Source organism: Hypanus sabinus, chromosome 17, assembly GCF_030144855.1.
Source record: "Hypanus sabinus isolate sHypSab1 chromosome 17, sHypSab1.hap1, whole genome shotgun sequence".
Taxonomy (NCBI): domain Eukaryota; kingdom Metazoa; phylum Chordata; class Chondrichthyes; order Myliobatiformes; family Dasyatidae; genus Hypanus; species Hypanus sabinus.
Window position 1 is genome coordinate 54,770,560 of NC_082722.1, and position 14,426 is coordinate 54,784,985.

The following is a 14,426-nucleotide window of genomic DNA, read 5'->3' on the forward strand; positions in this document are numbered from 1 at the left end:
AAGTAATTGAACAGTAGCAAATTCTCAGACAAAGCAACTATGCATTGCTATATTTGCAATTTGAATTCCTCTCAGTTATCTCCCAAACTGGAACACAGCTTCTGACAACCAGAATCTTGAGAAATGCAAAAATATAGGCATTCAATGTAAAATTCTCCCTTCCAATCATATACCTGAAAAAATATCTTTCTTGACCTGCATACTGATTTTAACATCCAAGGTCACATTAAAGAAGCAGATTACATATTTTTGCAGTACTACATAACAACCAGTTGGTGGCTCTCTTTGACTATGTGTTCACACCTGCGCAGTCCAATGGCATACAAGCTATATAATTTCAAAATAGGATCGTTAGAAATTTACAATGCTTACCAGACATTAAAACTGACTCATAGTGCAATGACTGTCTAGGAGACAGATCAGACCAGACAGCTGGACAAGACAATGAGGAGCACAGAGCATTAATCGTTATCAGAATACATGAAAAACCTTTGTTTCATCAAATACCCAATTATTTTCTTTTCTGCTATTGCAAAAAGAGAGTAAATTCGCCCATTATAATTATAAATGATAACAGAGAACCACATACAATTATGCATATTCTGATTTGCTATGTGCCAATTTGTTGTTCATACCTCATTCATTGCAAGATTATATTTTGTTTTCATTGTTTTCATTTCAGCATCCACCTCTTCTAACCGCACCTTAGTCTCTTCCGCCTGAAAGATGAATATTGAGTGTGAATTTAGAAAGATTACCTGTGCTGTAAGAAAACAGAGGTTCTAATGTTATACTCCTTGCATGGTTGAACTCTTTTCTTAATTAAAGTCATTAATCAGATTATATGAAATTTTGGTATTGAAAATATACATTGAGAGCTGACAAGTGTCAAAATGAAACCTATGATTCATACATTCACATTCTGAACATAAATACCCTTTCTACGACTCTACAACTCTGCTTGCTGGAAATTAGAAACATATTAGCCCACACACACACACACACACATTTTTAAAAATTGTCAAGATTAACAGAAGCAAATCAGTACCAATATTAAGTATTCTTAGTACCAATGCCCATTCCTTTATTAACAGCTGATTAGATAAATAAACCATCACAGCAATGAATGAAAGTATGGCTATTCTATTCCACTTACAGCTATGATCTATAAATTCCACTTTCATTTCACTTTAAATCTACATGTTCTTATTTTTGATAATCTTACTATGAGAAAATACTCTGATTAATCTTTCTAAACATTGTGAAATTTTGTATTGGTTTATTATTGTCACATGTTGCAAAATACAGTGAAAAGGTTGTGTTGCAACTTGTTCATGCAGATCAAATCATTAAAGGGTGAATTGAGGTTGAATAAAATAAAAACAATGATTATACAGAATTAAGTATAAAAGCTAGAGAGAAAGTACAGTGCAGTCAAGGTGAAGGAGAATCTAAGGGATTCTGTAGATATGTTAAGGGCAAATGGATTGCAAGGGACAAAATTGGTTCCCTGGAAGACCAGAATGATAATTTATGTGTAGAAGCAAAACAGATGGGGGAGATCTTAAGTAATATTTTTTGTATCTGTATTTTCTTAGAAGACAGAGCTTAGAATTTTCTTACAGAGTTTAAGGAAGTGAGGCAAAGCAGCATCAACTTCATGGACCCTGTAAAGATCACAGAGGAGGAGATGTTTGCTATCCTGTAGCAAATCAGAGTGGATAAATCCTCAGGGCCTGACAAGGTGTTTCCTTGGACCGACCCTGAGGGAGGCAAGTACAGAAACTGCTGAGGCCCTAGCAAAGATATTTAAATCATCCTTAGTGACAGTAGAGGTACCAGAGGATTGGAGGATAGCCAATGTTGTTCTGCTGTTTCAAAAAGGCTCTAAACATAAACCAGGAAATTATAGGCCGGTAAGACTGACATTAGTTTTGGGAAATGTATTAGAAGATATTCAAAGGGACTGGATATATAAGTACTTGGATAGACATAGACTGATTAAGGATAGTTAGCATAGCTTCAGCTTTGTGTGTGGTAGATCTTGTATAACCAATCTTATAGAATTTTTTGAGGAAGTTACCAGGAAAGTGGATGAAGGCAAGGAATTTGATGTTGCCTACATGGTCATTAGCAAGACATTTGACAAAGTTCCACAAGGGAGATTGGTCAAGAAGGTTCAGTCGCTAGGCATTCATGATGAGGTAGTAAATTGGATTAGATATTGACCTTGTGGGGGAAGCCAGAGAGATGTTGTAGATGATTGCCTCTCTGACTGGAGGCTTGGAACTAGTGGAGTGCTGCAGGGACTGGTACTAGGTCCTTTGTTGTTTGTTATCTATATCAAAGATCTGGATAACAATGTGATTAACTGGATCAACAAATTTGTGGATGACACCAAGATTGGGGGTGTAGTGGAAAGAGTAGAAGTCTATCACTGCTTGCAGAGGGATCTGCATCAACTAGAAAACTGGGCTGAGAAATAGCAAATGGAATTTAATGCAGACAAGTGCGAGACTTCTCTCCTCCAGTAGGCTAAAGGGAACATGAGGGAAATCTTCTTCACTCAGAGTGCCATGTCAGTGTGGACTGAGTTGCCAGCATAAGTGGTGCATGTGAGTTTGATGTTAAGAGAAATTTGGATAAGTACATGGATAGTAGGGGTATGGAGGGCTGTGGTTCCAGTGCAGGTTGATGGGAATAGGATAGTTTCTGCATGGACTGGATGGGCCAAAGGGCCTGTTTCTGAGCTGTACTTCTCTATGGTTCTATGTAAACAATAAAGTGCAAGAGAGTGATGTAGATTGTGGGGTTAAAAGTCCGTCTTGTGCAAGAGCTCCATTCAAGAGACTGATAAGGTCAAAATAAATTTACTGTCAAAGTACACATATGTCACCTCAGATTCATTTTCTTGTAGGCATACACAGAAAATCCAAAAAAACACAATAGAATGAATGAAAGACCTCACCCAACAGGACAGACAAACAAGCAATGTACAAAAGACAAATACAAGAGAGAAATAATAATAGTAATAATAAATAAGCAATATTTATCAAGAACATGATGGACAATGCATGCTAGAAAGCATTGAGCTGATCAGCGAATGAAGCCTTCTTGTCACCTATTTTACTTGACCTTACTTTGTAAGAGGTAATAGTCTTCAAGCCCTGCCACAGCTATGGAACATCCTTCAGTGATTCAAGTTTAGTCCAGAATTGCCACATTGCACATGAGATGGCTTTTCGCAACTGGACCTCTTGTATCTGAATGCCACTGATCAGGCCCATGTAGATCTCATGGTTCTTCCATGGCTTCTGGTAAGGGAAGATTCTGCATGATTTTGTGGGGATGCAGTGACTCTTTTTATGAAGTCTGGGAGAACTGTGCTGTGTCCACAAATCTTTCTTACAGTCACATGCAGAGTAGTCGCTATCGCAAGCTGTTATACGTACATTAAGATAGAACGTTTTCTATGGTGCATTGATAAATGTTAGTAAAGGTTGACAGGATCATACCAATTTTCTTTAGCTTTCTGAGGAAGTAGAGGCACCGGTGAGCTTATTTTTGGCTATGAAATCAAAGTTTTTGGACGAGGACAGGTTACAGGTGATGCTCACAGTTAGGAACTTGAAGCTCTCAACCATCTCAACCTTAACACAGTCGATGTAGGTAGGAGCAGGGGCACTGTCCCAAGTTCTGAAGTTATTGACCATCTGTTTTGTTTAGTTCGCATTGAGGGAAAGGTTGTTGTCAAAACACCATACCGTCCTGTATTCCAACTCATCTTTAATTGAGATATGGCCAATTACAGCAGTGTCATCTGCAACTTGTGGATGCAGTTAGAGCAGAATCTGGCCAAGTACTCATAGTGTACAGGGAGTGGAAAAGGGGGCTGAAGATGCAGCCTTGGTGAGCACCAGTATTTAGAATAATCATGACGAGGCGTTGCTAACTCTGTCTTGGACAGTCCCATGCCTGGCTGTGAAAGGATCACTGGGTATGGGGCTAGCAATCCTATCCCAGTGCTACAGAAGCTTGAGACCTCATGCCTGGGAGAGAAAGGATACATCAAGAAGATGGGCTACACCTGGAGACAACGTAAAAGACAACTCAGGACAGTGGACGCAGGCAAGCTACTGTCGGTGACCTCTACCCCATTAGGGGTGATGGATTAAATAAGTAAGAGCTGTTGCTGTTTATCCTTACTGATTGCAGTCCTTTGGTCAGGAAGTCAAGGATCCAATTGCAGAGGAAGGCACTGACTCTCAGGGTCTGGCGGTTGGTGATGAGTTTGTTTGGAACATCGTTGAAGATGGAAATGTAGATAATAAACAATAGTCTGATGTAGGTCTATTTCACAGTCCAGATGTTCCAGAGATGATAGCAGGCCCTTTATCAGGTCACCCTTGTTCTCCTTTATTGTCCTTAAATCCTTAAATAAATTCAGCCTTCCAATTTCTGCACATAACAAAGTTCCTCCGATCCAGCCATCATCCCAGTGAATCTCCTCTTCATTTGGTCGACTGAAACAACATCCTTTCTACAGTGTAGCAACTAAAATTGCATATGTGCTCTAAGTAGTATCAGAATCAGAATCAGGTTTATTATCACCAGCATGTGATGTGAAATTTGTTAACTTAGCAGCAGCAGTTCAATGTAATACATAATCTAGCAGAGAGAGAGAAAAATAATAATAAAACATAATAAATAAACAAGTAAATGAATTTAACAAATCTATATTGAATAGATTATTTAAAAATGTGCAAAAACAGAAATACTGTATATTAAAAAAAGTGAGGTAGTGTCCAAGGGTTCAATGTCCATTTAGGAATTGGATGGCAGAGGGGAAGAAGCTGTTCCTGAATCGCTGTTGTGTGATTTCAGGCTTCTGTATCTGCTACCTGATGGTAACAGTGAGAAAAGTGCATGCCCTGGGTGCTGGAAGTAATTAATAATGGACACTGCTTTTCTGACACATCGCTTCCTAAAGATGTCCTGGGCTAGTGCCCAAGGTGGAGCTGACTGGATTTACAACCTTCTGCATCTTCTTTTGGTTCTGTGCAGTAGCCCCTCCATACCAGACAGTGATGCAGCCTGTCAGGATGCTCTCCATTGTACAACTATAGAAGTTTTTGAGAATGTTTGTTGACATGCCAAATCACTTCAAACTCTTAATAAAGTGTAGTCACTGTCTTGCCTTCTTTACGACTACATCAATATGTTGGGTCCAGGTTAGATCCTCAGAGATCTTGACACCCAGCAACTTGAAGCTGCTCACTCTCTCCACTTCTGATCTCTCTATGAGGATTGGTACGTGTTCCTTCATCTTACCCTTCCTGAAATCCACAATCAGCTCTTTCTTCTTACTAATGTTGAGTGCCAGGTTGTTGCTGCAGCACCATTCCACTAGTTGGCATATCTGACTCCTGTACGCCCTCTTGTTACCACCTGAGATTCTACCAACAATAGTTGTATCGTCAACAAATTTGTAGATGGTGTTTGAGCTATGCCTAGCCACTAATCATGTGTATACAGAGAGTACAGCAGTGGGCTAAGCACAGACCCCTGAGGTGCACCAGTGAAGGGGATATGTTATTACCAATCCGCACATACTGTGGTCTTCTGGTTAGGAAGTTGAGGATCCAATTACAGAGGGAAGTACAGAGGCCCAGGTTCTGCAACTTCTCAATTAGGGTTGTGGGAACGATGGTATTAAATGCTGAGCTATAGTCGATGAATAGTATCCTGACATAGGTGTTTGTGTTGTCCAGGTGGTCTAAAGCCGCGTGAAGAGCCAAGGAGATTGCCATTGTCATTGACCTATTGTGACTTTAAGCAAATTGCAATGGGTCCAGGTCCTTGCTGAGGCAGGAGTTCAGTCTAGTTATAACCGAACTCTCAAAACGTTTCAGTACCTTATAAAGTTGCAATGTAAAATCCCAACTTTTATATTCTATGCTTTGACCTATAAAAGCATATTATAAAACCTCTTTCAACACCCTATCCACGTGTGTTGCCATGTTAAAGGAACTAAGGACTTCAAACCTCTTCAAATGTCTGTAGCACCCTACCATTTAAAGGTGAACGACCAGAAATATCAGGTGACTTACACAAAATGCCCTGGAACTGGTTAGTGCAACTCATCCTAGAAATGGAAAATCCATCTTCAGTTGCACTTAAAAACAACAGCAGTTTGCAGATGAATTTCCAGGTGAATGTTCTGCAGCTGTCTCATGCAGATTCTTCAGTTTAGTAAGGCTAATTTATAAGATTATGATTTCCCTTAACTGTCCCGATTTTGAAAAATATTAATTAAGACTCCTCATCAAAACAAAACAGTAAATTTTGAGTAATAAATTTTCTCCTACACCACAAATGTTTTTTTTACCTAAAACATATTCTAACTGATTAAGCTACTTGGAAATTGCCTAATAAAGACAGAACAGATGCTGTCATAAACCATGATCATAACATCTGAACAATAGACACATTTGAAGCCCAAAATTATATAACAGCTTCAAGGCAAGTTCTAATTTTATAATCTTAATTACTGTGAAAGATGTGTAAGGCACATGAGGCCATTTAGTCCATTGTGTTTGGACTGGCTTAACTAATGCAATCCAGTTCAATCCCACTTTACAGCCCTTTGCCTATAACCATTTACACCAAATGCAGATCAAGAAGTTTTTTGAATATAAAAAGAGTTTTCACCTCAGCTATTTTTCCACACTCTCATAATCCCTTCATTGCTTCACTGTCCTGCTAATTACTGTTTACCTACCGGTTTTTAACCTCTTCGCTAAGGAAAATCATCATAGAACCAAGAAAACAGGGACATTTGCTCCTGTTGATTGGGTGCATCTTAAAAAGATGTCCTGTGGCTCCGTCAAAGAAGAACATATTTTCACTGGAGCTCTGGCCAACCACTCCTATAGGCAGTACTGGCAAGAATAAATTAATTTATAGCTGTCCTGTGTGGCACAGTTACAATTTTGACCCTATTACCCGAGTCACTGGACTTCAAAATGTTAATATTTCAAAAGCTTTGAATTATAGCAAATCCAACTGATCTGGGCCATATTTTTCTTAAACATTTTAAATACATTATAGACATCTGGTATATTTCCATTGGTGCAAGACATTGCAAAAATAACGAACACTGAGACAGGAGGACTTCACTTGTATAAATAATTTTAAATAACAAATATCTAGTATTTTCACTTTGTAATTATGTAATGTTACCCTTAAATGTTCTTATTTAAAATTTGTTGAATGTAAAAGAGAGTTGGGTGCAGTGCATATGCCTCTAAAAGTTTAGGACCAGTGTTTAAAACTAAAATAAAAGCAAAGAGAATATGAAGACAAGAGGCAAGATAAACTGATAAAGAACGAAAAGAATGGCAGCATACTTTGACAAGTCCTTGTTTGGAATCACTAAGAAGGTGATCCAGTCTGTGGTTCTTCTTAATCCAGAAGTGCATAACTTAAATAGTTTATCCTATGCAATGCAAGTTCCAAGGTTGTCGAGCTGAGGAGTGGTAATGGGGACAAGCTCCCACTACCTAAAAGTGCTCCTCATGGCATGCTCCTCAAATAGCCTCTGACAACCAAGTCCAACTCCTGGCCTTCTCGTGTGACTTAGCCTCTAAGCCCAGTGGAACTGTTTCTACTGACAGGAGAAAGGGTGAAGGCAGGTTCTGTTGCCTTAAAACCAGTTTCTCGGGTAGATGGAGCTCTTCAGCCTGGAAAGGCAGTCCATCTAAGAGAGGGAAAACTGATTTCAAACCTCCACTGCCTTGTAGCCATACCCACTCATGGGAAAGGCTTCTGGAGTAAACCCTAAGGAGAAATCCGGAGCTGGAGTCTCTAAGGCAGTTCGACATTGCCTTCAACCTCATTCTAGCAACTCCTGTGACGACACTGGTGCCAAGCTGTATCGGCCCTTGCCTTTCCCTTGGACAACATCGGTGGCATGGAGAGGGGAGACTGGCTACATGGGCAACTGCTGGTCTTCCATACAAACTTGCCCAGGCCTGAGCCCTGGAAACTATTCCAGGCACAGATCCATGGTCTTGCAAGACTAATGGATGCCACCACAATGCAATAGATTTTAATTAAAATCTACATACATCATGAATGAATATTGCAGATGTATTTTCATATAGAGGGCCAGAAAATCGAGAATATTGTTCACTTATACAGTGAATGCAGGTTTATCCCAAGCCTTTAAAAAAAACATGAACTAGGTCCTCATTGAAGTTGATAATGTTGCTTGCAAAAGATGGTTTGGGATTTTGAGTCATACAGTAAATTCCATGGGACTAATGAGCATTCAAAAGTTTTGGAGAGTAACTTCTCAGCATTGTTTTTTGCATGGATTATCTTAAACACTTTCTTCAAATCTACTTTTTGCATCTCCAAAGAGTCTTCAAGCCTGTTGAAAGCGAGGGGAGCATTTAGGATCATGACATTAATATTGTTGGATCTAACTTAATAATTGTTACTTTCTTGGCAGTTTAATAATTAATTGTCTGCTTGTCCTTCGAATAATCACTCATATACAAGTAACTGCTTACTATGCTTCCTAATGGTTACAGTACGTAAATGCTGTTGTTCAATGTGTCTCATCAGACCACAAGATCTTAAGACATTGGAGCAGAATTAGGCCATTGGGCCCATCAAGTCTTCTCTGCTATTCAATCATAACTGATCCTTTTCTCCCCTCCTCAGCCCCACTCCCTGGCAATCTCCCCGTAACCTTTGATACCATGTTCAATCAAGAACCTATCAATCTCTACCTTAAATATGCCTGACAACCTGGCCTCCACAGCTGCCTATGGTAAAGAATTCCACAAATTCACTACCCTCTGGCTAAAGAAATTTCTCTGCATCTCTGTTTTAAATGGACACCCCTCTATCCTGAGACTGTGCCCTCTTGTCTTTGACTTCTCCACCATGGGAGACATCCTTTCCACATCTATTTTGTCTAGGCCTTTCAACATTCAAAAGGTTTCAATGAGATCCTCCTTCATCCTTTTAAATTCCAGTACCAACCCAGAGCTATCAAACATTCCTCATATGATAACCCCTTCATTCCTGGAATCATCTCCTGGAACCTCCTCTGAACCTTTTCCACTGCCAGCACATCTTTTCTTAGATGAGGAGCCCAAAACTGTTCACAATACTCAAGGTGAGGCCTCGCCAGTGACTTATAAAGACTCAGTGTCACATCCCTGCTCTTGAAATGAATGCTAACATTGCATTTGCCTTCCTCACCACCGACTCAACCTGCAAGTTAACCTTTAGGTTATTCTGCACAAGGACTCCAAAGTCCCTTTGAATCTCAGATATCTTGATTTTCTCCCTGTTTAGAAAATAGTCTGTGCATTTATTTCTACTAGCAAAGTGCAGACCATGCATTTTCCAGCATGGTATTTCATTTGCCCATTCTACCAATCTGTCGACGTCATTCTGCAGCTTACCTGTTTCCCCAACACTACCTGCCAATCTTCTTATCATCTACAAAATTGGCAACAAAGCCATTTCTTCCATCATTTAAATAATTTGATATGCAGCCTAAAAAGCAACACCGATCCCTGCAGAACACCACTACTCAATGGCAACCAACCAGAAAAGGATCCTTTTATTCCCCTCTTGCTGCCTCCTACCAATCAGCCAATGATCTAACCATGCCAACAACTTTCCTGTAATACCATGGGCTCTTAACTTGGTAAGCAGCTGCATTGATGGCACCTCGTTAAAAGCCTTCTGAAAGTCCAAATATACAAGATCCACTGCATCCTCTTTATATGTTCTACATGTAATCTCCTCAAAGAATTCCAACAGGTTTGTCAGCCAAGATTTTCCCTTAAGGAAACCATGCTGACTTTGTCCTATCTCGTCTTGTGTCTCCAAGTACTCCATAGCCTTATCTTTAATGATTGACTCCAACATCCTCCCAACCACCGAGGTCAGGCAATCTGATCTATAATTTCCTTTCTTCTTTCGTAAAGGGTGGGGTGACATTTTCAATTTTCAAGTCCTCTGGCACCATGCCAGAACATAGAAATCTACAGCATATTACAGGTCCTTCAGCCCACAATGTTGTGCCGACCACGTAGCCTACTCTAGAAGCTGCCTAGAATCTCCCTACCGCATAGCCCTCTATTTTTCTAAGCTCCATGTACCAATTAAAAGACCTTATTGTATCTGCCTCCACCACCTTCGCTGGCAGTGCATTCTACGCACCCACTAGTCTCTGTGTGAAAAACTTACCTCTGACATCCCCTTTGTACCAACTTCCAAGCGCCTTAAAACTATGTCCCCTCGTGCTAGCCATTTCACCCCTGGAGAAAAGCCTCTGGCTATCCACACGATGAACGCCTCTCATCATCTTATACATCTCTATCAGGCCACCTCTCATCCTCCATCACTCCAATGAAAAAAGGCCAAGTTCACTCAACCTACTCTCATAAGGCATACTCTCTAATTCAGGCAACATCCTTATAAATCTCTTCTACAAGGAGTCTAATGATTTTTGAAAGATCATTTAATGGCTCCACAATCTCTACCGCTACCTCTTTCAGAATCCTAGGGTAAGTTCATCTGGTCTGGGAGACTTATGTACACTTAGGTCTTTCAGCTTTTTAGGAAGATGGAAGCGGAGTTAAGATGGTGCTAAACGGCGACTCCTTTGCTTGCATCTTCAGAAACAGCTCTATTTCCATCTTTAATATCATTATATTTCCCTTTCAGAATTCTTTTGAAGACCCTGACCTGGAGTTACATGTTGACTTTGGTTCTTTGCGGGACTGGGATCCGTTCTCGGGGTTTCAGGACTAGCCATTTCTCGGCACACCAAGGGGTAGGCCTGAGAGGTGGCCTAGTGTTTGGAAGCCTAAGGTCTCAGGGTTCTGGAGTCAGGAGGATCGAGGGTCGGTATCATGGCGGGAGACTCATGTGTCATTGAGGAAGCTGGAAAATCTTTCGCTGTGGGCCCGAAGACCTGAGATCTTTGTAATCTTCGGATAAAAAGCGACAAAATGGACTTTTTAACATCGTAAACCAGTGGGTTGTTGTTATGTCTCCTGCTTGCTGTGAAAATGGTGGACACCTCCCTCTCTCTTATTAGGGAGAGGGAGAACCTTTGGTCTCCAAATGCTGGATGAAATGCAATAGTCTTTGGAGTAACTGCAAGGTCTGTGCCTTTGCTATCGCTTAGCTCATGCTTATGCTCAGTAGTGGATATGCTTTTTGTTTTATCAGAGGGAGGGGGGATTGTTGCTTGCCACAGCTTACATGTGGGAGGGGGGAGCTGGAGGGGGGACTTTGTGAGTCTCACGTTTAACTGTCGTTCATTCTTTGGGGCACTTCTCTTTTTTTGTGGATGTTCTATGAAGAAAAATCATTTCAGGATGTATATTGTACTGTATACATTTCTCTGACATTAAATTGAACCTTTGAGCCTTTGTCCTTGTAATAGTAACTGCACTAGCTCTCTTCCCTCACACACTACAACACCTAGCACACTGCTAGTGTTTTCCACAGTGATGAAAAATACTCATTTAGTTCATCTGTCATCTCCTTGGCACCCATTATTATTTCTCCAGCCTCACGTTCTAGCAGTCCTATATCCACTCATCTCTTTTTTCTTGCATATCTGAAAAAGATTTTATTTTCTACTTTGATACTGTTCACTAGCTTGCTTTCAGATTCCATCTTTTCCTTCCTAATGATTCTTTTAGTTGCTCTCCGCAGGGTTTTAAAAGCTTCCCAATCTTGACTTGTCAATAATTTTTGCCTTGCTGTATGCCCTCTCTTTTGCTTTTACATTAGAATTGACTTCCTTGTCAGCCACTGTTGCACCATTTTGCGTTTGAATATATCTATCCTGCATCTTCATAATTTTCCCAAGAAACTCACACTATTGCTGTTTGGCTGTTTGGCATCTCCTTCCGATGTACTTTGGACTCCTCCTCTGTGTAATTTCTTTTACTCCACTGAAATACTGCTATGTCAGACTACTTTCTCCCTATTAAGTTTCAAGTTAAACTCAACCATATTGTGATCACTGTCTCCTAAGGGTTCTTTTATCTTAAGCTCCTTAATCACCCTGGTTCATTACATGGCATCCAATCCAGTATAGGTGATCCCCTAGTAGGCTCAATGACAAACTGCTCTAAAAAGCCATCACATAGGCATTCAAAAAAGTCTATCACTGGAGATCTATTTCCAACCTAATTTTCCCAATCAACCTGCATGTTGAAATCTCCCATGACTATCATAACATTGCCTTTTTGACACACTTTTTCTAGTTCCTGTCATAATCTGCGGTCCACACCACAGTTACTGTTGGGAGGCCTGTATATAACTGCCACCAGGATCCTTTTACCCTTGTAGTTTCTTAACTCAGCCCACAAGGATTCAATGTCTTTGAAACCTACGTCACATCTTTCTACTGATTTGATGCCATTCTTGACCAGCAGAGCTTACCCAGAGCCAATGCCTTTTCCAAGACAAAGTGTACTTTGAGCTGAAAACCTGGCACTCCTACTCGCACCACTGGCCTGCTCCCAATAATGGCTGCCATGCTGGTCCCATCTGTACTTTTAAACAAGCGTCGCTGACCTGTGAGAAACTTTATGGCTGTAGTCTGCTCCTGCTGATGATTGGGCCGTTGTCCCCTAGTGATTTTGTTACTATAATTCTCAAAAATTCTGTAAGCTTTTCTTCATGCTACATTATTTGAATAAGGGCTTTCTCATTGGTTGACTCCCATCTATGTAGTATAAAAAGAGCTGTACCACAAGGCAGCGCTATCTTAGATCTTTTTGCTTCTATCTCCCTTTGCTTAGCAGACCTTTATCGTTGTTCATTTCAATTTTCCTTTGTTCTATTAATGCTTAATAAAACGATAGTGAAACAACAAAGTTTGTGCCTCTGTCCTGTCTTCCTAAAGAATCTTGGATTATATTATCAGAATCCAACAATATGTTGCATGATAGAATGAATCAGTTTGTCTATACATGTCAGTTCTTTTCCTGATTTTTTCTGGTATTAACTGCAAGTACAGATGTTAAGGAGATATTCAGTAATGTAATACGGAGATAGTTGGATGTCCATTAGACTAGATATTGCTTTTCCTCCATAGTAGAAGATTAAAAAATCTGTGTTTGGTACGTAATTATGGTACATCTTCAGGTTTCAAAGGATGTTTTGGCTGTTGCCCTGCTTTGGATCTCAAGCTTTGTAAAACTGTGAGGCAAAAATGTGCTTCACTGTCTTCCATTCCTGAAGCCAGGCTCAAAAACTTGTCAGCATGGCCTCAGTTGGGCCTCTGCCATGGAAATTTTGGAAGGTGGGTGTGGAGGGATGGTCTTGATAGTTTGGAATGATAGAAGTTAGTGGAGAACAAATGGTGAGTTTTCTTTAGGATATGACAAAATTATGGTGGGAGATCAACAGCATGCTTCATGATATGGGGATAAAATATTAGAGAACATTGGTATTTGTATTAGGGAAGGAAGGATGAACATCAATGATACTGGAGCAGGTAGTGGTGTGATGGAAGTCATGTGCAGAATCTAGCAATGTTTATGGCAGTGGATGGGAGCAAGGATTATGAATATTTTTTGGGAGAAACAAAAAGAGGAAGAAAATACAAATTTAGACCAGGCACTTGGGCAGTTGGCTAGCAATAGGAATATGAAGCTGTGGGAAAGGCAGTCATTTTAGTTCAATAAATGGATTAATGTACTTACAGGTCATGCCTAGGTTATGACAGAAATTTGTTCCTCTGTGTAACCTGAACAATTGGAAATGGGACCACATAACAAATTCCCAAGGTAGCAGAAGATGCTTGCAGGTCTGTGACAGATGGAAAATTCATAAAACCAGTTTCCCAAATGCTATAGTATAAATAATTTGGGCACTCAGAAATTGGGGAGGACCTGTATCCTGAAAGCCTTTCAGTTCAACATTGTGCAAGAAAGATAATGCTATTCCAGAAGTGTTCTAAGGTATAGAAAAGGCACAATGCATGCCAGTGACATCACCTTTTGTGCCCTGTCACAGCAATCATAATAGGGAAAGAAGGGACAGATACATGGAATGGCAGGGCACTGATAAGTGTTTTAGAACAGAGGGTACTGGGATTATACGTGACCAGTTCACAGAGAATGGCCATACCAGTGGACAGGGTAGTGAAGAAAGGTGCTTAGTATGCTGGTTTCATCAGTCAGGGCATTAGGTTTAATAATAGGGACATCATGTTGCAATTAAATGAGTCGAGGATGCAGCTATACTTGGAGGACTGTGAGCAATTTTGGTTGTCCTGTTATAGGAAAGACATTGTTAAGTTGGAGAGGGTACAGAAGAATACAAGGATTCTACATGGATGAGAGGGCCTGAGTTACACAGAGAGGATG

General features: G+C 40.3%; 1 protein-coding gene across 1 annotated transcript in view; it reads right to left on the reverse strand.

Moving 5' to 3' along the window:
- The window catches only part of LOC132406637 (early endosome antigen 1), a 632,764-nt gene that overhangs the window by 274,937 nt on the left and 343,401 nt on the right, over positions 1 to 14,426 (reverse strand). The window contains exon 15 of the mRNA XM_059992439.1: positions 636 to 719. Coding sequence (XP_059848422.1) covers positions 636 to 719 — 84 coding nt within the window. The remainder of the gene's footprint in view (positions 1 to 635; positions 720 to 14,426) is intronic.